The 24,660-nt window shown below is 61.1% G+C and overlaps 2 protein-coding genes across 2 annotated transcripts; one reads left to right on the forward strand and one right to left on the reverse strand.

Annotated features, from left to right (window-relative positions):
• Positions 1-86: 86 nt before the first annotated feature.
• LOC308226457 (bactericidal permeability-increasing protein-like) lies at positions 87-8,023 on the reverse strand. The gene is made up of 15 exons (XM_080628161.1): positions 7,899-8,023; positions 6,990-7,104; positions 6,358-6,486; positions 5,811-5,966; positions 5,329-5,392; positions 3,521-3,584; positions 3,213-3,304; positions 2,914-3,090; positions 2,744-2,803; positions 2,461-2,628; positions 2,012-2,079; positions 1,765-1,807; positions 1,387-1,450; positions 836-912; positions 87-338 (listed from the first exon to the last, which is right to left on the reverse strand). Exons 1-15 carry the CDS (start codon positions 8,011-8,013, stop codon positions 285-287), a joined length of 1,446 nt encoding a protein of 481 aa, XP_080484287.1. The 5' UTR covers positions 8,014-8,023; the 3' UTR covers positions 87-284.
• A 4,022-nt stretch (positions 8,024-12,045) lies between these two features.
• On the forward strand, positions 12,046-24,234 carry KIAA1755 (the record flags this gene model as incomplete). Its single annotated transcript, XM_080627690.1, has 15 exons — positions 12,046-12,322; positions 12,453-12,667; positions 15,803-16,000; positions 16,418-17,651; positions 17,749-17,913; positions 18,429-18,552; positions 18,870-18,963; positions 19,397-19,483; positions 20,091-20,207; positions 20,570-20,668; positions 20,885-21,033; positions 21,838-21,976; positions 22,204-22,326; positions 23,048-23,239; positions 23,320-24,234. The coding sequence occupies 15 exons, from the start codon at positions 12,046-12,048 to the stop codon at positions 24,232-24,234; spliced, it is 4,128 nt and encodes a 1,375-aa protein (XP_080483816.1).
• Between the last annotated feature and the right edge of the window lie 426 nt (positions 24,235-24,660).

A 24,660-nucleotide genomic window follows, 5' to 3' on the forward strand; every position in this document is an offset into this window, starting at 1 on the left:
CGGCGCTGCGAACAGCCGAAACAGGGGATACCAGCTCCGACAGACACCGCTCCAGCGCAGCCGCCTTTATTGCCATTCGGGGGGCATCGGGGGGGAAGGACGGGGTGGGATGGGACCAGGGGAGGGATGGGACCAGGCACCCGGCGGGGGGATGCGGGGTTCGGCCCCGGGTGCTGCTGCCCGGTCCAGGACATGAGCTGATGTCTTCAGCCCCAGCAGCAGGGCCCAGGGGGAGGGAGGGAGTGAAGGGGGCAGGGTTGGTGCTTGAGGTCCTTCTTGCAGCTCTATCTCAGTCCCTGGGGCTGGTACTGAACGTCTGCTCCGAGCAGCAGGAAATTCTGGGAGGAAAAGAATAAAAACATGAGGCTGTGACAGGCCCTGGCAATTGTGTTCCCCAGCACAACCCCACCGCGGGAGGGAGCATGGTTCTGACAGCCGGGAGCCTAATTTTAGCCCTGGAAGGGCGCTGGAGACGTTTCACAGCCATGCCCTGTAACAAGGCCACTCAGCATCCCCATCGTGGCCCTGCTCCAGGGCTCCTCCAAGGCCCCCCGCAACAGGGGCTTCACCCCAGGACCCCGCAGGGCTCCTTCCACCACATCTGGCAGGCGCTGCCTGACCCACCGCAGGCAGATGTGCGCAGTGGGTGCTCACATGCAGCATCCCAGCAGCACGAGGCTCGGGGCTAACACTGCTGCAGAGCTGTGTGTGCTGTAACAAGTGTCATGAGTAATGCAGACCCTGGGTTTAAGAACAGGAGAATGATGCGTGGTCCCTGCTGCCCCCCATGGGGCGGGGGGGCTGGCTCTGCACCCTGAGTGCTCCCCTCACTCACCTGGTGAAACCCCACGAGGATGTTGGAGAGCTGTATCCTGTCTGGCAGCGGCAGAGGGAAGCCCTCCGCTAACCTCTCTGGAAAACACAACACACATGGCCATGCTTGGATGGGAATGGGAGCAAGAGGGAGCACGGGCTGTGCAAAGCAGGCGGCTGCCTCCCCCTAACCCTTTCTTCACCCATGTTGCTCCCAGGGCAAGCAGAGGAAATTCCTCCCAAGCTCCATATCCAGGCTGGGGACATTGTGCCACTGTGCCAGGCCTGGACACCAGCCCTGCTCTGGCCTAAGTTGCTGGGGAGTCACGAGAAGCAGCGAGTGGGGCAGAGGGGCTGGATGTGCATCGTGCTCATGTCTTCCATTGCGTTCACTGCTGGGTGCACATCACAGCACCAAGACGCTCGCGACGCTGCTGCCCGCAGCCCAGGCACTTGTTGTGGGCTTTACCCATGGATCAGGCTTGGAAATGGGGATTTAACTGAGGAGCTGGACCTGCTTGGATGGAGCAACGTGCCTGGCTGCAGCACCCCATCCCCGCAGCAAGTTCTCACCGTTAAGACGTGGGAGCAGGATGTTGGAAGCCAAGACGTTCATTATGGACTGCAGCATTAGTACCTGGGGAGCAGGGAGAGTGGAAGGAGAAGAGCTTTAGGCTGCGGGAGAGCAGGTGACAGCACAGGAGGGTAATCAGGGAAAGGAAAGGAGATGAGGAGCTGGCACGGGTGCACGCTTTGCCAGAGACCGGCGGCTTTGGCCGTGCTGGTAGGGTAGAAAGTGTAGGGGTGAGCGAGTCAACAGCATTTGGCTCTGCACCCTGGGTACACCCCAGCTTCCAGTGTTGGGGGCAGAGGGGAATGAGCCCTCTCCTTGCCCCCCAGCAGGCTCTCACCTCCATGCTGGGGCTCTGCTCATGGTCAAGGATGGTTTACCTGGAAAGTGCCCACATCCGAATGCTTCAGAGAGAGCTTCAACCTGCACAGGGACAGCAGTGGTGCTGTAGCAGTGTCCCAGTGGAGGGGGCACTTCCCAACCATTGATGGCCACATGGATCCTGCTTCCTCCAGCCCCAGCCCATCCCCTCCACACCAGGTCCATATTCTGGGATCTCCCCACATCACCTCTGTTCCCAGAGCCCAGAAGCACCCCCAGGCCCCTTTTGCTGCTCCCAATCCGTACCTGCCCACCTTCAGGTCCCCAACTATGTAGCCCGATTTCACGTCGATGACAGCGGACACGTTGCCTGTCTGGGGAGAGAGCAGAGCTCTGGCAGGGCTCCCCCCACACCAGGCACCCAGGGATGGCTCTGAGCAGCCAAAAGGCAGCAGGATGCTGCCCACCCAGGGTGCCTTTCCCACAGCATTAAACCTGGCTTGTGCCAGCTCAGGTGTTTTCTGCTGGGGACATCCCCACTACACCAGGACCGGGCTGGTGTCAGGCAGCACCCGGCACCTCTCCAGCAGGAGCTCGCAGCAGTGGCTCAGCACTGCTGGGCGCAGCAAGGGGATGCTGCACAGCCCAAATCTTTGTCCCACTGAGATGCAGGGCAGAGCTCATGGGCACACAGCAGCAGCTAAAGCTGTGGATGCACCCTGAGCTGCCCCAACAGGGCCACAGTCACAACTCACCAGGCTGAGGAGGAAGAGAGGAGCCAGGGTGGAGTTGGGAAGGATGGCGTAAGTCTGGATATCCACAACAGGCTTGAGTGAGAGCCCATCCGGTCCGATGTTCAGGAATGGGGCGGAAGGGGTGGACAGCGTGACCTTCATCTCCATGTGTGGGTACATCTCCTCCAGCTGCAGAGGGGCAGGGAGAGGGTAGGGACAGGAGCACAAAGCCCCATCCCTGGAGGAGAACACCTTGCATAGAGCAAAAAGCAGGAGCTGCAGGGAGGCAGGGTCGGACACTCACCTGGGGAATGAAGGCTGAGAAGGTGGAGGTGTCCAAGCGGAACTCAATGCCCTTTGGGATCTGTGGGAGGAGAACAGTCATGCCAGGGCAATGCGGCACAGCCAGGCCCATGGTGAGCTCAGCCCTCATGGCCCCCAGCAAGGACAGCCCCGTCCCACTGCGCTGCTCACCACGGAGTTGGTGATCTCAAAGACCAGCGCCCCGGCTGCGTGGTAGACGAAGCTGGCTGTGTTGAAGAAGTAGCTGGAGACTCCAAAGTAAACCATGCGGTCGTGGTCCGGGGGCAAGGCCAGTGCCAGCGGAAGGAAGGGGACAGTGGAGCGGTTAGCCAAGGAGAAGAATTCACCCTGGTGAAGCAAAGAGCAGGGGGTGGTGGGACTGGGGCTGGCAAACAGCACCTGCGGGAGTGCCTAAACCTGGTCCCCACCACCTGTGTGAAGGCATCGCCTTTCCCAGGGCAGCCTCTCACCTTCAGGTCCACGTCGAGAGACTGTGCTGTAGCAGTTGGGGGTGCCACCAAGGAGTAATCGATCCCAGCGATTGCATCAATCTTGGCTGTGACTGTGAAAGACACAGCTTTATGTGTGCTTGCTTCTATTCAGAAGCAAAACCTCCCGTTTCCCTCCTGTCAGTTTCCCAGCTGCTGCTGCACTGAGGGATGCTCTGGGTCCCCCGGGTTCGGCAGCTGCATCCCCACCAGTGGACACAGGTAAAACACTGTCCTCATGGCCAGGACACGCCATGAGCTGCCCCTAGAGCCCCGCGCAGCCCTGGTACCTGGCAGGGTCTGGACATAAGGCTGGAGCTCGCTGCGCACAGACTTGGACACCCTCTCGCAGACCTGTGGGAGGGAGAGGGTGAAGCTGGGCAGGGTCAGGGAGCACACCCCAGGCAGAGCCGCAGCCCCGCTGCGCTGCCCAGGGCTGGCTTCATCCCTTGCAAAAGCTCATTAAAGAGCACTCGGTGGTGTTTGTCTTTGTTCAGCAGGAAGCACATTAATGCAGTGTCCACAATACAGGCAGGGTTTGTACCTGCAAACAGCTGCTTGCAGCAAGCTCCCCGCACACAGCCCAGCTCCATGGGGCCCTCAAAAGGAATCTCCCACACTCTTCCTATGGCCCATGCTGGAATGGATTGTGCTGAGCAGCCAAGACTTGGCTGAAGTGGAGCAGCTGGAAGAGCTGACCCCCCCGCAGGGGCAGGGGCACTAATTGCACTGACAAAGCAGCGCTGTCCTGAGCTCCTACAGCCAGGACAGAGAGCAGATTCCTCTGCCACTGTCATCCACAGCTGAAGCCTTGGCACTGCAGTGGGATTTAATTGCAGGCTAAACACTAGCCCAGGAAATTCACTGCAGGGCACAGTCCTGCAGCATGAGATAATCTGCACAAGGTCTCTTCCAGCGCTTCCACATAATGGCACAAACAGCCCATCGTCTGCCTGACCGGGCATCCAGCCTGCAGCAGCGGAGGGATGCAGAGCTCCGGAGGAGCAGTGACCCCGCTGCCAGCAATGCAGCCACTGGCTGTGCAGCACCGGGGAGGAAGATGAGGGACAGAGCCCTGAGCATGGCATTATTGACATATTTCTGCTCTTCCCAGTGCCCAGACGATATTCCTCTGTCTGTGCTGGAAACGCCCCATCACTGCCTGGGAACACAGAGCTCCTTCGGATACCCAAAGCCCTCCTTTCACAAGGCAAAACAGCAGAAAAGGCCTTCGAGCTCTGGCTTTGCTCCTGCTGCCAGCCCATCTGCTGCTACAGCTCCCGGGGGCCTTGGGAATGCCAATGCATGGCATTGGGAATAGCGCCCAGGCAGGATGGGATCTGTTGTGGGAGTGGGATTTGCCTGTTCTCCAACTGCTTCCTTCCTGAACAAGGGTCGCATCCAGGGAGGCTGTAACTCGTGCCAGTCAGCCTTGTAGTAATTACTGCTAACAGCTTGTTCCTTGTCTTGTTGCAGGACTCCTGCATGTAGGTTTCTGCACTGGTTCTGGGGCCTCCCCAACACACCCCATTAAAACAAGATGGGAAGCGTCTGAAGTCCAGAATGAGAACTTCCCCCCAGTGCTCCCCAAAGCAGAGTGCAGGCGTTTAAAGGACAGCTCTGACCAGGTTTCCTCTGCTACACTGGGCTTGGCCAAGGCATCAGATCCAATTAACTGACCACATGGAAAGAAAAAGTCTTTGTTAATTAGGAGCCAATTACTCTGGCTTTGGCAGCAGCTGCAGGTTTTGGATCCAGCCCCAGGCACACGATGCTGCAAGGGCTGCAGTTACAATCATAGAAGGGATTGGGTTGGAAAGAACCTTAAGATCATCCAATTCCAACCCCCTGCCACGGGCAGGGATGCCTCACACTGAACCATATTGCCCAAGGCTCTGTCCAACCTGGCCTTGAACACTGCCAGGGACAGAGTTAGTGGTGCCCATTCCTCTGGTTCTCACCAGATGGGTAGCATGCCTGTGGGCTCTGGCTCCAGTCACATCCCTGCATGTGCTCTGGTCCCTCTTACACATCAGCTACAAGCAGAGGCTAAAAATAACCTGAAAACCCGGAGCTGTGCCCTCCTTCCCTCACCTACCTTGCTTTCCAAGGCCTTCCGGAACCTGGACTCAATAGCTTTATAGAACAGGTTGTAAAGCCACCTGCAGAGAAAACCAGAGAGGAGTCCTGCTTTATGCGGCTCAGAGGCTGCTGCAGAAGTACTTGCCCAGAAGATGGGAACACTAATGACGCAGGACACTGGGAAACATCATTCCCACACCAACCTGGCATCTGGCTTTGCCTCAGGGTTTATATTTGCAAACAGACTTGCTTGCAAACCACCTGCACACACATCTAGTGACTGCCTTAAATCTCCCCTAAACATGCAGGCACAGCAGGGTAAATTCAGGCCAGATTTCAGTTCATGCAGCTGCACATTTGGATGAGGACAGTGCAAGAGGCCAGAGCAGGCTGAGGCAGGCAGCCTGCAGGGCAGCCCCCAAGGCACTGCAGGTATTCTAGCATCCTGCTCCAGGCACCAGGGCCTGGCAGCAGCGTTCCCACAGTGCTGTCACATACCCAAACCTGCCTGAGAAGTGCACGCGGACGCTGGAGATGCGGGTGGTGCAGGCGGAGGTGTCGATGGTGGGTCTCCCAGAGGTGTCACTGCCCAGCCTCAGCTGGATTTTGATATAGACGTTCTCCACCCTCAGGTCAAAGGAACCATAGCCCCGGCTGCAGGGACAGGAAAAGAAAGGGACAGTTCTCAATGCCTGTGCCTGGGTAAGTGGCACCAACCTTTGCCCACCCCCTATCCCTGCAGGTGCTCGGGAAGGTGCCCCCAGTGCAAGCAGGTAGGAGGGACCATCCCTCACACCCTAGGTGCCACAAGAGGGGAGATGGCTTCACGTTGTGTCCCCAAACACTTGGCAAGCAGCATAACCACTGCCTGGGCAGCTCTGAGGGTTCCTGCCATTGGAGGGACCTGGCTCCTGTCAGGAACACAGCGGCTGCAGGACAGACTCTGGAGAGAGCAAAGCCAGAGCTGCCCGAAACACCAGGAGAAGGGAGAGGAGAAGAAACCTGTCCAGACCCAGGGCAGGGAGTGGGGGAGTCAGGCACGCACATGAGGTTCATCTTTATCCGCCAGTTCCCGTCCAGCTCGGCGAAGGCATTGGAGATGGAGACCTGGAGGCCCACGTCGGGGACCAGCGAGATCTGCGAGTAGGGCAGGTGGAAGCTGCTCAGGGACAGCCTAAACAGAAACCAGTGATAGGCACAAGTCACATTAGAGGGGGGCTCATGCCCAGGCACACGGCAGCATTCCAGCTCCCGTCCTGCCAGCACAGCAATGCCTGGCAGGGGTGCACAACACAACGTCGTGCCCTTAGAAACGTGGTCCCTGCAGCCAGTCAAACAGCAGCTCAAAACCCAATGCAGCAGGAGCTGAGGGCTGCAATGGGGCAGTGAAGAGCTTGGATCTCCGCAGGGGCCAAGCTCCTGCTCTCATGGGCAAAGCCACCTCCACCCACCGGGCTTCAAAATCCACCTATCACCCTCATTCCCCTTTCCCCCTTTGGACAGGGGGTGAAGTAGGAGAGTTGCTGCTTGCCCAGAGGACAGTGCCAGCACCTCAGGGAGCTGTGGAGGGGACAGGATGCTCCTCATAGCTGTGAGGTTCCCCATCCTCCTCCTCCCTCCTGCCCCTCGCAGAGGCTGGGGTCCAGTTTGCTGCTCCAGGGCACTGGCAGAACTCACCTGGAGATCTCATACTGCACCTTCCCCACGTGCCAGATGCGGAAGTCACCCGAGAGGTCCGGCAGCTTCAGCTGGGCCAGCTCCTTCTCCAGGGCCGCAATCCCATGCTGATGGGCTGCAGGGGCAGAACGAGAGCATCATCACCACCACACACTTCCCATTGGAGCTGGGAGCATGCACAGGGCGCACAGGAAAAGGGTTAAAGGAAACATGCAGGTGATGCCCTGGCTGCTTTCCACCTCCCAGGCTATCTTTAAAGCTTATCTGAGTGCACTGAGCCCTGTGAGCACATGGGCAGTGCTGCTGAAGCCCCAGAGGAAGGTGGTGGCCAGGCACTGGAAGGGGAGGGAGGTCCCAGTCCTCGCTGGGTGCTGGGTGAGGTGTGCAGGAGCACCATACTGCTCCATGCCCAGCACGGGCAAGCAAAGCTGGATGGAGCACACGTCCCAGGGAGCAGCACAGCACGAGTGGGAGCCGCATCCCTGCATCCGCCTGGGAAGGGGAGTCATGTCCCCAGTCCCGCACAGCTGGCAGAGCTGCTGGGTAAATGAGCTGTTTCTCATGGAGTGTACTTCAATCCATAACAGTGCTCCACTGCAGCCAGGCTCTGCCTGCCTCAGTAACACCAGCACGGGGCCCATCCATCTCTGTCAGTGCCCCCCTGCAGCTCCCACCTCCGCAGCTCACTCTTCCAGGGCTGAGGGCTCTGCTGCCCTGGCACTTGCCATGAGAGCAGCACCCTCTGCCCTGCACCTGTCCCAACCGGGGGGTGCACCGGTGGGAAGCAAGGAGCAATGGTGCCTTTGGCACCTCCAGCCAAGGCTCCCTTCCTGCCCCAGGACCCCGCACCCAGCTCCATGCCTCAGCCCCAGCACATCTGCAAGGAGGGAAACGAGTAGCCAAACCCACCATAGTCCAAGCCTGCCTGGGTGATCCTCACCACAAAGCCGGGGTTGGAGGCCCTGGCGAGTGCCAGGCACAAAGCCAGCGCCCCGCAAGCCACGGCCAGGCTCTGCGCTCCCATCCCGGCTGCCCCGTGCTGCCGCAGTGCCCGGCTCTCCCTGCCCGCGCTGCCTTTATACCCCTGCCAAAACGGGAACCGCGGGAGAGGGAGGCGTCGGAGCCGCTGCCACAGCCGGTGCGGGACGGCCCCGGAGCCCCACAGCTTCCTGCTCGGCCACCGCCCGACTCCTCTGCACCGCTGGCACCCATGCCTATGGCACAGCACGATGTGGCACAGCATGGCACACCGGCACCATGCCCGGTGCCTTTCCTCGCAGGCGGGGAAATCCGGGAGGCAACAGCTCAGCGTCCAGCTCTCCATCGGGTGCAGCGCTGCTGCGGGCAGGGTTTGGCTCTGCCAGCACGGCTGACAGGGCTGTGTTCTCGCTGCCTGCTCTGCTCTGCCTTTGCCAAGCAAAGGCTGGGAACGGCCCCTGAGCCATCCGCCAGCCCTGCTGCCTCCTCACTCCACACCACAGCGCTCGGATCTGCCCTGGGCTCTAGCTGCTGCTGTCAGCACTGACCCACCAAAGGCACCAGTGTAACCAGAGCAGCGCTGGGGCACAGCAAGGGCTAAAGGAAGCAAGTTACGGTTTCTCATCCCACATGGGCAGACCCTAGAGTCCCTCCACACCCAGCGAGGCTGTGAAAGGGGTGGGCATCGGGGGCAACCAAACCATCAGGGTGCCCAGCACAGGGCAGCCGTGCACAGGAGGAGACATCCAGCCAACCAGGATCACTTCCCAACGGCAAAACTTGTGGGGCCCTGACATGTCACAGCTGTTGGGCTGGAGATGAGGGCAGGAGCTGGGGGCAGGCTGGGGTAGGGGGACACACTTGGGGTCCCCAGCAGGGAGGGCCGGGCCGGCCAGCCCCCTCGCACAGGCTGTGGGATGGAGCTGAGGAGTGAAGAAATGATTTAAGTGACTTTCATTTCCCGCTGGGGAGGTGGCAGGACCAGGCACAGGAAACCCACGGCCGCTGATGCAGGCAGATCTTGTGCTGCATCCAGGGAAGTTCTGGCTGCTGGAGGAAACATCCCTGAACCAAGCGCTTGTGAAATGCAGCTATTGCTCAAGCTCTCCTGTCCATGGCACCACATCTCAGCAGGGCTGTTTCAAAAGAGTATTAAGACATTCGGGATGAGCATTGAGGAACCAGAGCCTCTTCCATGAGGAGAAATGAAATTTTATAGGGAGTGGCACAGAAGAAGCAAAACCAGGTCTCCTTCTGGGTCTGAGATTTTTAAACTGAACCAAAAACCCCTTCAAAGAGCACAGACCCTGAGCAAATGCTCCCGTGTTTGGACAGGAACAGGCAAAGCCACATCTAATGCTCATTGCACAGGCTGGACCTGGGAGTGCTTTGTGAGCAGAGAACTGAGCGTGAACTGGGTTGGGGTCTGCTGAGCTGTATGTGCAGGAAAGGACCATCAGATGGGAGCAAGGGCAGGCAGTTGCAGGATGTTTCCCTTGTGTGCCACTGGCTGTCCCCAGTCAGGCTGTCCCCCACCCTGGCTGCAGGTCAGGACCCACTCTGCTGTCCCCCGTTCCCAAGGCAGGGCTTGCTCCAGCTTCACACGCTCCTTGGCACGTGCAGGCAGTTCCTGATCCTGCCCACAGCTCTTTCCGCATCTCTGGTGTGATGCAATGGCCCTAACCACGCTGCACCCTGTGCTGGGGCTCTGCCCCATCCCCAGTGCAGGTCCCTTGAACCCACTGCCTCAAGCGTCAGCACCCGGCATGGGCTGGCAACGGGTACATTCACCTTCGGGAAGGAAAGCAGCCACATCCGCTTCCTGCAGTGCCACAGCTGTCCAGGGAATTCCCTAGGGACCTGGCAGCGGTTGCAGGTGGCATCGCTGCGGCCGCGGGGCAGAGCTGCGGGGCTGGCAAACACCGCAGGGGAAAACCTGGGGACTGGGCAAGGAAAGCGAGAGTGACCGGGCTGGACTGGGAGGACCCTGGAAAAGAGAAGTCCACAGCCAGAAATAAAACCTCCCCCGGCCCATCGCCAGCCAGGACAAGCTCAATGCCAGCCACAGAACCGAACCCTGTCCTGTGGTCTGTTCTGTGGCTGTCCCCAGACCGCAGGGACTTCACCCAGAGCTCGGTGAAATCCCGTCAGCGTCGGGATCGCCGCCAGCCCCGCGCTGCCGCGTCACCTGCGGGCCCCCGGCACCCTTTGATCCGGCAGCATCCGAGCACAGCCGGGACCGCGCCGCGGCCTCGCCGCTGATGTTTTCCCAGCTGCCGGATCACCGTGCCCCGAGGGCTCTGAGCCAGCGCGGGGTCGCTGCTGACGCCAGCCCTGACCCCTGCATCGGGACCAGACAGGCGGGAACGCCCCGGACCCGAGAGCTCAGCGAGCCGGAGCTCAGCGGGGCACAGGCAGATGAGGATGCAGCCACGAGGTCCCAGCAGGAGCCCAGCGCCAGGATCCATCCCCAGTGCCGGGCTCGGCACCCTGCCTCCACCCCGACATCCCGGGGTACCCCCGGGACCAGCGCCGCAGCCGCTGTGTCTTGTCCGCCGCCGAAGGCTGCCGTCAAGCCCAGACAGGCGGGCTCCTCACGCAGCTCGTGACACGAGGTCTGCTCTGGGAGCCTCGCGGGACACAAAAGGGGATGCAGAGAGCAGGGGGGATCTGCAGCAAAGTAAAAATGAAAATGCAGGAATGGTGGCCTCAGGCAGAGCCGGGGGGAGCTGAATGGTGGCTCTGTGCCGGCAGAGGGGAGGGCACAAGGCCACATGCAGTCTGTCCCTGCAGCTGCTCGGGACAAACAGGACATGGAGAAAGGGAGCAGAAGAGGGTGAGCTCATGGGGTCAGGGCCCTGGAGGCCCACAGGGGCTCTGCCTTTTGCTGGAGAGAGCTCAGTCCCCAGCACGCTGATCCCACCTCCAAGCTTTGCTGTGTCTGGGTGGCAGGAGGAGCTGCTTCGGGGTGCTGCAGGGATGCAGAAAAGGACCCGGCCACACTGGGTGTATCTGTAGGGTGCCTCAGCCAAGCACAGCCCATACAAGATATCACATGGTGCAGGCAGGGACCTGCTGCCGTCAGGCACTCACAGTGCCAGGGTGGCGGGGTCCCTGGGGCTCAGGTTCACATCCTTCCCCTCCTACTCACCAGTGCTGCAGAGGGACCCTAGCTGCTGGGGCTGGACCTGGCCAATCACACTGCCCTCCTCTGTCCACAGCCTCTTCACCCAGCCCCAGTGCCCAGCAGAGGGCAAATTCTTGGGCTCATTTCTCCAGCGGCCACACGAGTGAAAAAGGGCAGCATAAGCCCCTACTCAGTCAGGGAATTTAAAGGCTGAAGCAGAGTAAGTGAATTAACACAATTAAAGGAGCAATTGGTCACTGGTAGGGAGGGAGGAGCTGGCCCAGCCGGCCCCAGTTTGCATTAGGGGTCCCAGGAAGGCAGCTTGAATTGGGTTTGAGCCAAGGGTGCAGTGCCCGTGGGTCTGGAGCTGATGGTGGGCTGCAGCCCCGCTCCCATGGCTCCCACCAGCACAACCGCCAGTGCCTGAGCCCTGGAGCACCCATGACCTGGGGGGCGAGCACAGGGCTCCACTGGCTCCCAAGGAAATGGGAAGCAATCACATGGTGCTGGCGCCATGCTCTGTCCGGCTGAGCCAGCAGCGCAGCTGGACCTCCTCCTGTCTCGCCGTGTTTGCACAGCGTGTCCTTTGGCTGTTCCCTGCTCCCTTGACAAACGTTCCTTATCCAGACTGCCCCAGTGGCCCATGCTGTGGCCATCCCACCCATCCCTGGTCCCATCCCAGACTCAGTCATGACAGGGGGAACGTCCAGCCCAAGCTGTATGAGCAGCAGTGCTTTGCATTGGAATAGACCAAATCTGTGGCTTTGGCTCTTGCGCTGGTTGTTTTTGTACAACTTCTGGCTGCTAAATCACACGATTCTGCCTTCGAGTAGGTACTTTCCATCGCTGGAACAGCCCAAAAAGCCGTCAGAGCCACTTTTAATCTGCAGCGCTTTGGGCCAACTGCAAAACGCGAGCTGCGAGCTGTGATTTGAACACAGACCAGCCCCGATGGTTCCCATCAGCACCGGCCTGTGTTTGTTTAACGAGAGGGACCCGCCGAGCCCTGCACGCCCACTTGTGTGCGCACACTCACGCACACGCAGCTCTGTGTTCTTCCCGCTGCTGGGAAGGATCCCGGGAGCCGGAGCTGCTCCCCCGGGGGTCCAACACATCCCCCCCACTCCCCGATCCTATCGGGGGGACGGAGCTGGAGCGGCTCCCGCCCCATCCCGCCCGGGGCCACCGGCGGGGTCCGGGGGGAACCCCAGGAGGATCCGCCTCCTCGGTTGTGCTCCTCGGTCCCCCCGCTCCCCCCGGGCCGGGGCAGCCCCTCCCCCGCTCCGCCCCGCCGCGCTCGCGCTTTCTGCGCCTCTTCTTTCTTTTTCTTTCTTTTTTTCCCTTCTTTTTTCCCCCAGAAGGGGCGCGGCCGGAGCCGGCCTGGGCCGGGGGGGCCGGGGAGGGGGGACCGGGGCTGCCCGTCCCCGCCCGCAGCACGGGAGGAGCCGCCGGGAAAGCGGCGAGCGGCAGCTCCGGGCCGGGGGACGCCGGGCTGGGGTCAGCGCTCGGCCCCGGCGAGGACCAGGGAGGGGACGGCTGGTGCCCGGCCCCTCTGCCGCTCCCACTCAACATGGTAATTCCTTCTCTTTTCCTATCCTTCCCCTTGCCCTGCCCTGCGAGCACCCACGGGACCCTATGAGCATCCATGGGCACCCACAGGCCATGGCCTCTCCTGAGCCATGGGGCCATTGGGGCAGGGCACGTGCGGGGCGGCATCTCGAGATGCTTGAACACCCCTGTGAAGTTTGGCTGGGGAATGGGGTGCAAGAAGCAGGTGCTACGGCGTGAACTGTGCCTGGTGTGCAGGTACAGGATGCGCAGTGGGTCCCAGGGCTTGTTTGTCCCTATTGCTGTGGGCTCATGGACGATGCTGTGCTGGACTCGGGGGTCGATAGCATTCACTGTCTGCATCATGCCCTGCCAAAGTTGCTGCCAGCAAGAGCTGTGGGAGAGCCAGAGGAATTGTTATTCAGATCTGGTCTCAACACTCAAACCTCGCTCCTTCCTGAGAGGAGGGAGAAGCGGGATGGAGCTGAGTCACCCCATGTATGAGTTAAGCAATTTTCCAGCACCGAAACACCAAAGCTCGGCTGGCCTTGTTGGTGTAAACCACTTTAAAAATATGGGTATTTGGGGAGAAATATCAATCTCTATTTAACAGCACTTTGGCTTATTAAAATGGAAATAGCTTTGCAAATGTAAATCTCCTTATGCTCCCTAATGCCTTTTGTTTCGGTTCCGCGCTCGCTCGCAGCTGGTGGAGGGACCAGGGCTGATGGTTGTTCTGGTTGTTCTGGATTTCCAGCGCTCTGTGGCAGGCTGGGGCCCGGCATCTCCCACCATGGTTACCCCTCAAGCCTCCCCCTGTGGTGAAGTGCTTTGTGACGCTCAGGGAACATTCCTACTCATTCCAGGCCAAACAGTTCCCCAGCACAACCCAGGCTCTGTCTGGAGCCTCCATCAGCCCGCAGCTCCCTCCTGACACTGGCTCACGCAGTTCCCGCTGCTGAATGAAGTCCTGGGCGGTTTTGTTCCATGGACAGGGAAGCGGCTTTGTTGACTCAGTGGATCCATCCTCCCCATGCTGTGGGGTTCTGGTGATGGTTTGGAAAATCCTTTTTCCTCTGCTGTGGGGCTGTCCCCTCCCCAGGCACCCCAAGTTCACTTTACCCAAGGCAGGGGACCAGGGAGCTGGGATGCATGTACTGAGGCCAGGGAGGCTGCTCAGGGTTTGAGGGGACGGTGTCACAAGAGATGATGGGAGTGGGCTGGGGCAGGTGGAAGTATGTGCCTTTGCCCCATCAGACCATGGCTGAGCCCGGGAATGGCTGGGTTTGGGGCTGCCCATCACTCCGTGGTGCAGCCTGCCCTGAGCAGAGCCGCAGCAGCCCCGATCTCAGAGTTCCTGGCTTTTTCTTCTATTTTCGTTTGCTTTTTTATCAGTGCCACAGGAGTTTGGTTTCAAGAGAGCTGGTTTTGTGTGTGCCAGGGCTGTGTATGGGTGACCCTGGGCAGGGCAGGCAGGGCTGGCTCATCTCTCTGGGCAGCATTAGGAGCTGGATGGATCCTCTCGTGCTGCTGTGGATGGTGACCCTGCAGAGGCAGAGCTGGGAGCTGGGCTTTACCCTGCAGTGGGCCTTTTCCAGAGCCAGGCCTCCAGTCCCTCCTGGGAGCTGTGCAAGGCAAGAGCAAGCATGAGAAGACCAATGGTCCAAGAGCCACCAGCCTGGCAGGGGAGTACACTCACAGCCTATGGCCCTGAGAAGGGACTTGCTCTCTTCCTGCTCTCCCACCAGGCCCAAGGGCAGGAGATTCCTGCATGGAGACACTGAGAAAAAGAAGAATTATCCAGAGCATGACTGCAAAGTGCTTTAGCTAAAGCGCATTAAAGCTAATTAAGCTGAATTAACCGAGGCCACTATCTCTGTATGGGCTCACAGGCCAAGGATTAGCTGCCTGAAACTAATGCTCACCTTTAGCTCATCCCACCTTCAGCTCATCCCACCTTCCCACACCAGAGTGCAGGGATGGCAGTGAGCTGTGACTGCCCGAGGCACAGGACCTGGCTGCTGCTTGGCTGCCGTGAGGGTGCTCATCGCTGTGGTGGCTCTCCAGGGTCCCTCCACTGTTAAATCCAGAGCCCACCCCAGGAGATGGGCTCGGCTGTGCTGTGACTGCAGCCAGTGGCAGAGCTGGTGGCTCCTTGGTACTCAACAGGCAGAGGTACCCCATGTCATGCTCTGCAGGAGGAGGAGGAGGATTGGTGTCTCACTGCAGAGTGGTAGATCCCCATCCAGCCAGGCTGGGCCTGACCCTGCTCCGCGCAGACCTGCACCTCTCCTGCTGCAGCTCCATTTCCAGCCCCTCCGGCACCAGCACAGCAGATTTGTTGTGTGTTGGAGCCTCTCCTGCAGAAATACTGGCCAAGGAGCTGGAGAAGCCTCTGTGTCCCGTGGCTCATTTCAGCAGCCGTGTCTGTCTGCAGTCACCCTGCACTGCCTGCAGCGATGCTGGGGTTTAACAGGAGCTGGCTGATGGCTCCTCCACGTACTGACTGCGCCAGCCGGGTCTGCGCAGCCAATGTCTCCTGCAGGGCTGGGAGAGCCAGCTTGGAGCCCCCAGTTTACACATGGCATGAAGCAGTGTCCTCATCCTCATCCCAGTCTGGAAGCGCAGGGAGGGGGCTGTGACCCAGCAAAGCAATTCCCAGAAAATGCCTGGAGGACTGATGTGGAGTTCGGTGAATTCAGTGATGAGACTGAACCAAAACACCCAATCCATCTTTCCATGTTTGTCCTTCCTCCCATCTGCTGCATTCCTGCAGCACGCTGCTGAGCCCGGCACATCCCCAAGCTCTGCTCCACGTCTGGCTCTGCTTAACCCCTTGGCTGCTGTGGCTCCTCCGCCTCCGCATGGCTCCATTCCCAAGCTCCTTTCTCAGGCTCCTTAAACTACAGCCCGGCGCTGGGAACCAGACCCGGCCGCGCTCCTGCCCCTGGACTGTGCAGTGCTTGGGGTGCTCCGTGCCGGGATCATTCCCAGCTTGCAGCACAGGAAGGTTTGGAGCCCCTGAGCTCAGCACATTGCTGGTGTGGGCACAGAGGGACCCGGCCAAGGCACAGCACACGGGATGGTGGGCACGGGCTCCATGGGGTCAGCGTCCCATGGCGGGGCTGCTGTCCCCACTGGTGACACTTTCCTCCCGCAGGATGCCGGCTCACTGGATGCAGCAGTGCAGGGCACCCTCCAGGCCCTCTACCCGCCCTTCGATGCCACGGCCCCCACGGTGCTGGGGCAGGTCTTTCGGCTGCTGGAGACCAGCTACCAGGGTGATGGGCTCTGCTGCCTGCTCCAGTTCCTCATCCCGGCCAAGCGCCTCTTCGAGCACATCCGGCAGGCAGCCTGTGTAAGCCTGTGCACTCCCTCTGCATCTCCCCTCCTGTCCCCATCCCCTCCTGGAAAGGGGACCATGGTGCATCCAGCTCCCTGGGATGGCTCCAGCACTGAGCCTGGCACATGCAGTTCATGCAATAGGGGCAGAGGGACTCTGGAGTCACCTTGTCTTGTCTCTGGAGAGGCTCTGGCAGAGGTTTCCCCTCTGTTAGCACATGGAGAGCACACAGCACCAGGTGGGCTTGTAGGGCTCTGGTATGGCTCAGCCTAGGGATATTCCATTGGGTCATGGGGCTCATCAATCCCCATCATGGAACCGCAGTAGCTGGGAACTGCAGGAACTGGGTAGCGAGAGAGCATGGGGCTGGCTGGGAAGGTCTGGAGCTGGTGGGGGCTCTCGCTCATGCGCTGTGTTCTTCCTCCCTCCCAGGCTCCCTACTTTAACTGCATCTTTCTCCATGAAGGCTGGCCCTTGTGTCTGCACGAGAAGGTGGTCGTGCACCTCGCGCCCCTCAACCCACTCCTGCTGCGCCCTGGGGACTTCTACCTGCAGGCGGAGCCGTGCAAGGAGCACTCGGCGCGCATCATTGTCAAGCACCTCTCCCAGGACCTGTGCTCAGTGGAGGAGATGCCGGTCCCCGAGGCTGCCCACGCACTGCTCTTCACCAAGGAGTGGCTGGAGGAGATCAACGGCAACCGGGCCGGAGCCCCCCTGCAAACCTGCCTGGTGGCCACTGAGAATGGCATCGCCCCGCTGCCATGGAGCAGCATTGCCACACCGGAGTTCATCGACAAGCCCAAGGCTGGAGCTGATGGGACGTCTGTGGACACCCAGCATGACCCTGCTTCTGAAACTGCAGCTGAGTCAGCAGCACCCCACGTGCCCGTGCCCCACGGCACAGCAGGCATCCCTGTGCCCTATAGCAATGTCATGGGCACCATCCCGGGCTGCAAGGGCGCCTCTCGGAAGTTGAGCCAGGGAAAATACCCTGGACTGATCAAGGTGGACCAGGCTGGGCTGCGGAAGAAGCCGAGCGCGTTGGCCATGCCCAGCCTCTGCGAGATCATCAGCCAGAACCTGGAGGGGGAGTACGTGGACCTGCTGGAGCTGTCCCCAGAGCAGATGGGCCTCCTGGCCAGGTCCCAGCCAGCAGACGCCGGGGACAAGGCTGCGCTCCCATGTGTGAACGGGGGTCCCTGCGGAGTGGCACCGAGCTCGGAGGAGGGTCCCTGCACCCCGTGCCTGGGGCAGGAGCTGAGCCGGGAGCTGGGGCCACACGGGCCACGGTGCCGCCACCGCGACTCGTACCTGGCCGCGCTGCAAAACCCAGTGAGCTTCGGCACTGGGCTGATGGCAGCCATCCTGGAGGAGCCGGATGGCCCCGGCCCCGAGCCACCCCCCGCTGCTCCCCGTGAGACCCCCACGCAGCATGGGATGGGGGCCGGCAGTCCCACGCTTCTCACCCCCCGATCCCAAGCAGTGGCGCGGCAGAGCAGCCCCCGGCTGCCCCAGGGCTCCGGCCACAAGTTCTCCTTCCTGAAGGGGCCCCGGCTTGGAGCAGCCCCTGGGGATGAAAGAGCCAGCAGCCAGCAGGAAGGGGCCTGGAGGAAGGTGTCTGCCATCTACTCGCCCAGGATGGGCAGAGCCAAGACAGGCGGGAAAGGTATCGTCCAAGCAGGGCTGTGGTACTTGTGCAAGGGCATTGCATTTCCCTGCCTCGTTGCGCATCACCAGCTCCTCTCCTCTGTCCCCATGGGCAGGTTCGGATGTGGCAGCCACTGCCCCTGCGGAGGAACGACCCATGGAAAGCTCCGGCTGTAAGAATGGTCCCTCCATGCCCAGCACCAGCACCGTGGGCTGGGAGCCGCCAGCCTGGCAGGACCTGCACATGGGGCTGCTGCAGTCGGGCATTGTGTGCCTGCCAGGTACCACCAGCACCACGACCCGCGGATGTCGGGGTTGGGCTCCAGAGGGAGAGCACTGAGCTGCTGGAGGGAGGTCCTGGGGCTTTGCTGGAGGCAGAGGGCCCCCAGGGGGGAAATTTTCTTCCAGCTGGGCAAAAAGAATGAGAACCATAAAAACAAGCAGCCTGCTCAGAGCAGCTGCCCCGTCCCCAGCTGCACCGAGCCCTCCCACACCATTCCTCACCAGTGAAGCCGCTCAGCTTTAGCTGCCAAGCACTAAACATTTGGCTTCTCCCTCTTCTCAAGAGCTGGAGAACAGCGACAAAACCTTGTTTGCTTCAGGAGGAGCCCCCCTGGCAGCTCTGCCCTGGCATTTCCAGGGCTGGTTCCTGCCGAGAGCCCTCCGGAGGGCTGGGGTGGGGGCTGCTGCTGAGCCCCCCGAGTCCAGACAGGGCAGAGCCCGCTCCGGCAGCCCCGGCCCCTCGGGCTGGAGCCCGCAGCAGCTCCCGGGGGATCACGCGCCCCTTTCCCCGCAGGCAGCTCGGACAGGCAGGGCAGGGCCCTGCTCCAGGTGACCACCGGCGGCAGCGCTTGGGGGGCTGCGTGGTGCTCGGCCGCTGAGTTGGGGAAGCTCCTCCTCTACCTCTGCTCCATTGCCAGGTAAGGGCTGTGGGAGCTGCCATGGACTCCCCAGCTGCTGCCCGGCTCAGGGTCCCAGGCAGCCCCTGGCCAAGCAGGGATGGACACCCAGCATCCTGCATGTCCACGCAGTCCCTCCTGTAGCCACCCTCGGGTGTGGTACATGTACCATGCCTCTATCAGGTCTGGCCCTGCTCTCGGCTCAGGCATCCCACAGGCACAAGGCCATTGCCTGCAGCTGCCAGTTTCTGCCTGCTCAGAGCCATGGGACTGGGCTTAAGAGTGGGTCCTACCCGAGGACTTCGTGTGCTGCCTCCTGCTTTGTCTCCCCTTGCCAGGCAAGACATGAAGGATGTTGGGCTGACCATCTTGGTGGATGCCAGGAAGCAGCCTCCTGCTCCTGTCCTATTCTCTGCCCTCCGCTCTGTCCAGGTACTCCATGCACCACACACCCATGCACAGATGTGCTGGGGTGGGGGCTCCATGCCTGGGAGCCAGTGCTACCGGGGGGCCCTGCGCTGTCTTGGGGCTGTGAGTCCTCTCTGCCAGGGCACCCTTTGCCTCTGTGTGCTCAGGGCTTGGCTGCAGCCTGCTCAGTGAATCCCACACCAGCCCCAGTGCTCCCTGTGTGCAGAAGCATCACTGGTGCAAGCAAAGGGCTTTGCTCACAAGGCTCTTTCTGTGGGTCCTTTCTGCCAGGTGGCTGGGACAGGGTTATGGCCTGAGTGACTCGTTTCTGTTCCCCACACCAGCGAGCTCAGGAGCCTTTTCCTCTGTAATTGACTCACCAGCCTCAACTGACTTGGGCAGCCCCAAGGGCTGCACCATGGGGTTTGTTATTTGAGGTGGTGACTCTTCTCTGCAGAGCATCTCTCCGGGCTGCATCCACACCGTGCTGCTGCTGGCTGAGAAGGAGCTGGTCACGCACCGGGAGAAGCTGCCCGGGGTGCAGGTGAGCCTGTCCCTGCCCCCTCCTCATGTCCCTGCATTGTCTCCTGTGGGAAGAGCAGAGTGAGGGTCAGCGGAGCCTCCTGCCACAGGGGATCCTCTGTCCCTTTACCTGGAGGCCCCGGTTCCCAGCTGGGGGACCCCAAGCAGAGCAGCACCTTGGTGGGGCTTGTCCCTCCATGGAACAGGCGGCTGGGGTTCACTGGGCTCACAGCAGGCAAAAGCTGCCCCAGAGCAGCCAGTGCCTTCCCTGTTACCTCCAGGGGCTGGACACAGGCACTGGGATAATAAACCTAAACTTGGAAGAGTTTATTATTCTTTTAGTGCTGCTCGGGTTAATTAATGTAATGTGAAATATTACTGAGTGTGATCACCTAGCTGCGCTGTCGTGGCAGGTTACTGCGGTCCTGGTGATCTCCTGTGCATTCAAACACTATGGAGAGGCCAGGAGATGCTCCGAGTGGAGCTGTCACATGTGGTGCTCCCAGGGCCAATCCGCTGGTTACCAGGACAGGGTGCTCAGGGCAGGAGGGGCTGTGCCCCTGCTCCAGGCTGTCCCTGGGGGTGTCCCTGTGTCGGTCCCACAGCGCTCACCAGCCCCGTGCCTGCAGGTGGAGTCGCTGCCATCGCTGAAGGCTTTGGGCCGCTTCGTCGACAGCTCCCAGCTGACACCGGAGCTGGATGGTGCCTTCCCCTACAGCCACGGCGAGTGGGTGCAGTTCTTCCAGGTGTCTGTTTCCACGCCATGAGCCACAGCCTCACCTCCCCACGGTGCCCCTTGTCTCCACCTCTCCTCCCCACCCCTCATCCCTGCCACTGCTTCCATATCTCACATCCCTGGAAAAGCAATGGGAAAGCCCAGGAGAGGGGAAGGAAAAGGAGAGCTCTGAGTGCAGGAGGGCAGCCCCCTCCTGCCTGCTCCTGCCTGCAACTGCCCATCCACCTCCACGCTCCCTTCCTCCTCAGATTTAACCCAGTGTCCTACAGCATTCCCTGCTCTGGCCTGGCACTGCTCCTTCTCCTCCTTGCAGGCAGGCTGCCCTCCTGCCCCACTGCTTGCCCCACTGACCTGCTGTGTGTCCACCCACAGAAACTGCATCCCTACATGGCCAGTCTCCGGCGGGCATCGGAGCTGCTGCGGAGCTGCATCCAGGAGCTGCGGAGCGGCAATGCACTGGTGGTGACACAGGTAAATGGGGGGAAGCAGGTGACGGTGGGATGGAGCACTGCAGGTTGTAGTGCCCATCTGTAGTCCAACACAGCCACATTTCACCCCGGTTGCTCAAAACTCCATGCAGCCGCTCCCAGACCAGCCACGGGGATGTCCCTGTCCCCTTTGCTGGTCCCTGCATGGGATGGGAGCTGCTGTACCCTAGGTGAGAGCATGTCCAACCTTCCCTTGCAGGATGCAGGCGCCTGCATCGGGAGGCACCGGGAGCTGATGCGGAGGGTGCTGAGCGATGCTCCGCTGGTGTGGGTGCAGCGCGAAGGGGGGGCCGCGCTGGCCAGGCTGCGCAGGGAGGCCGCCCGGCTCCGCACGTCGGCCCACGTCAGGTAGGACGGGATGGATTCCCCGGTGGAGAGCGGCCAGCACCAGGGACCCGCGGCTGCCTCCTGGCTGCAGAGCCACCGCCACAGGGAACCCCGTGTCCCCAGGAGCTCCGGCTTCTTCCCAGCAGGCCCGTGCTCACTCCTGCCCTGCAAGCTCCCAACGAGCTCGTGTCCGGGACCTCCCTTTGCGGGATCTCCCGTCCATCCGGCTGCGGAAGGTGCCCGCGTCCTGGTCTCCTGCCCCGGGGCCAGGCGCTGGGGCTGCTCAGCGGGGCCCGCAGCGGTTCCTGCGGGCCGCTCTCAGGCAGAGCCGCTAGATGGGGCCAGGCCCCGGCGGTGCCGCACGCGTCCGGCAGCCCGTGCATGCGGACAGCTTTAAAGCCCATGCTCCCTCCTGCTCCCTTCTCTCACTGCGTGCACGGACAGCCAACGCTTTTCCATCCCATGTTCCCCAACCTTCACCTTGCTCCATGGGATGGGGAGATGTCAGGGCACGTGAAAGGCCGTGGTGCTCCTGGTGTGCAGGGCTGGAGATGCTGCCCAGCACATAGCTGGGAGTGTCCTCATGTCCTAGGTGGGCTCCAGGGATGCAGGTGGCAGGAGATCCATGGTTGGCTCCCAACCCAGGCACCTGCCGGCATCTCTCCATCTGCACATGCTGGGTCATTGCACATCTGACCCCAGCTTTCCACATGGCCACATGCCTGCTCCAAGGAGCTGCCCCATCCAGAGTCCTGCCCACCGAGAGCTGCCGCAGCTTGCCCGGCAGCACCCAGCACTGATGGCACCCTCATCCCCAACCACCAGGACCAGCATGGAGTCGGCCGAGGCACTGTACAACCAGCTGGAGGAAGAGCTTCATGACTTGGTGTTCCAGTCGAACAGCTCCCTGGAGCGCCTGGAGTTCCTCCGGAAGGTGCGGGAGCTGGAGGCTGAGTTCAGCAAGGTGAGGTGGGCGTCCCTGCGGTCCTGCTCTGGGTGCAGTAGGATGCATTGTCCTCTGCGGTGTTCCTGCAGCTGAGCACTTTGGGCACGTTTCCCTGGGTTTTGCTGATGAAGGAAGCCCAGAGAATAACAGGATTGCCTGAGCTTTGATTTTCATTAGGGGTGCCCGGGGCGGGATGCTCCAGCTGGGAAGGAAGGGGAGGTGCCTGATCCTGCTCTCTCTTGCAGCTGGGGCTGTGGCTGGATGGGGAGGCAGCGGTGCGGCTGCAGGAGATGGGTGCTGAGGAGTGGAGCCCCGAGAGCTTCCTGGGGTCCGACAAGCAGTTCAACGAGTTCCTCACCCAGGCAACAGTATGTTCAAGAGGGCTTTTCTGTAACACGTGTCTCTGGGGCAGCGCTGCTGGGCAGCTCCGAGCCCTGCCTGGCGCTGGGCAGACACTTGAATCACCAAATTAGAAACATTAGAATGTTGTTACAAAGCTTGATAGGATCAGCCCAAATCCCCCAGCTCTGGTAATCCCGGCTGTGCCCAGGCTGGCCGGGTGGAGATCAAACTGCAGTTTTCAGGCACCACTTTGCCAGGGTCTTTGTGCAGCCTTGTTGCAGTGGGGGGGGAGCTGTGTGGCTCCTTGGTGCGCTTTGGGCTGGGGTTGCTGTCCCCAGCCACTGCCATGCTCTGCCCTTCACAGCCCCCTTCATCTCGCAGAGCCTGGGTGTCCATCAGACAGCAGATAATGTGGTGACAGGCATTTGTTCATCCCATAGCCTGCTGGCTGCGTGCACCAGAGAGGATGAGGAAAAGTGACTCCACTCAGGACAGGACGATGCACTTGGTGCATTCTGAGGCAAACAGAGCTCAGGCTCAAGGACAGAGCTCAGAGCTCCACTCAGAATGGAGCAGAGCTTTGGAGAACCTGGTTCTTTTTGCTTCTTCTCACTTGCCCAGAAACATTTGCAGTGCAGCCCTGGTAGTGACACCAAACGATCTTCACCGTACCCTGTTCACCCATCCCATCATGGGGTCCACACCATTCCCGACCATGGAGCTTGCTCTTTCCTACTGTCCCTGCAGGCTCAGTACCGGCACGGCCTGGTGCTGTGTCAGGAGGCAGCTGAGGTCCAAGACGCAGCTTTCCCCGAGGCAGAGCTCTTCCAGGCAGCCGCGGCCCTTTTCCAGACAAAGCTGACGAGCTTCCACAGGCAGGTGGAACGGCGCCAGGTGGAGCGGGAGCTGCTGCGGGACCTCGGATGCTTCTCCAGCAAGGTGGGAGCTCGGGCTCTGCTCCGGTGGGAGCCGGCGCCGTGGTGCAGCCCCGGAATGGCCGCACTTCCCTTCTGTTCCAGATCGCGGGGCTGAAGCTGGGCTGCGGGCAGTGCCTGGTGCGGGGGAAGCGCGAGGAGGGCCGGGCGCTGCAGGGCCTGCAGAGCTCCTTCCAGAAGCTGTTGGTGGAGTTCGCCCTGGAGAAGCTGCAGGAGATGAAGGCTCAGGTGCGCAGGATGCGGAGCAGCCCAGGGCTGGCAGCCTGGACCGAGGCACGGCACCGGTACCAGGAGACGCGGCAGGTCCTGGAGGAGATGCTGGCAGAGCTGCAGGAGGCCTGGGGAGCTCAGGCCGAGGGGCACGGAGACTCCTTCAGCTGCCCCGACTCGGGATCTGCTGCCTCTTGTGAGGGAGCTCCAGGCACCAGCCCTGAGCCAGCAGTACCAGGGGAGCAACCAGAGCCCGGTGCCGGGACAGGACAGCCCCAGGCCAGCAGCGCTCCCAGCCCCTCAGTGGGTGCGGAGCCGAGCTCCCCGCAGCCTCGCAGCCATCAGGGGCCGGAGGATGACCCTGCCTCTCAGCACCACATCTCTGCCAGCGCCTCCCTCCCCAAACCCAAGAGCAGAGCCTGCCTGGGCGCTGCAGGACACCTCACCCACAACAGCCGGACCCTCCAGACACATCCCCTCACACTGCCGGCCTGGGCGCGTCTTCCAGGCACTGACCCTCCGTGTCCCACCGCTGTGCCCCATGGGGCTGTCACACATGGTCCATCCGCCCATAAGCGGGCGGAATACTTCCAGGTTTCCAGCCAGAGCAGCTTCTCCTCTGAAGACTCTGACTCGCAGAACTCCACTGAGGATGCCTCAGCACCGAGCCTGGCCTTGTCCTGGGACCTGCAGAGCCCCAGACCACGTTGCCCCACTGAAAAGCCCTCCCAGATCATTTACCTGGAGAACCACCACACCGAGAGTCCAGCTAAAGCAAATGCCAAGTAAACCCAGTCCCAGTCGGGGCTGTTTCTGCCCAGTGGTTGAGGTATCGATCACCAACTGGCTGGGACACCCCATGCTCGGAAGTGGAGCCTGCTGCTGTTCCAGCATCCTTCAGTTTCCTGTACTTTTTCCCTCACCCCACCGTGGTGCAGCACTAACTCCATGGCCAAGAGGTCTGTTAATAATCTACTAGATGTGTAGTAACCCTCACCTAAAGTGCACTTATCCCTACAAGCAGTTCCTGGGACAGAGGTTTCCCACAGGCAGGAGCCAGGCTTGGAGCATCCATGGGGAGCACAGATGTGGGCTGGGGTGCACTGACCCCACCTCACTCTGCCAGGCAGTTTGCCTGCCCCTGCACCGCTGCTGCAGCCCTGGCCAAGTGACAGCAATAACATTTTGTGCGTGTGCTCTCGTTAACATGGGACT

Source organism: Psittacula echo, assembly GCF_963264785.1.
Source record: "Psittacula echo genome assembly, chromosome: 12".
NCBI lineage: Eukaryota > Metazoa > Chordata > Aves > Psittaciformes > Psittacidae > Psittacula > Psittacula echo.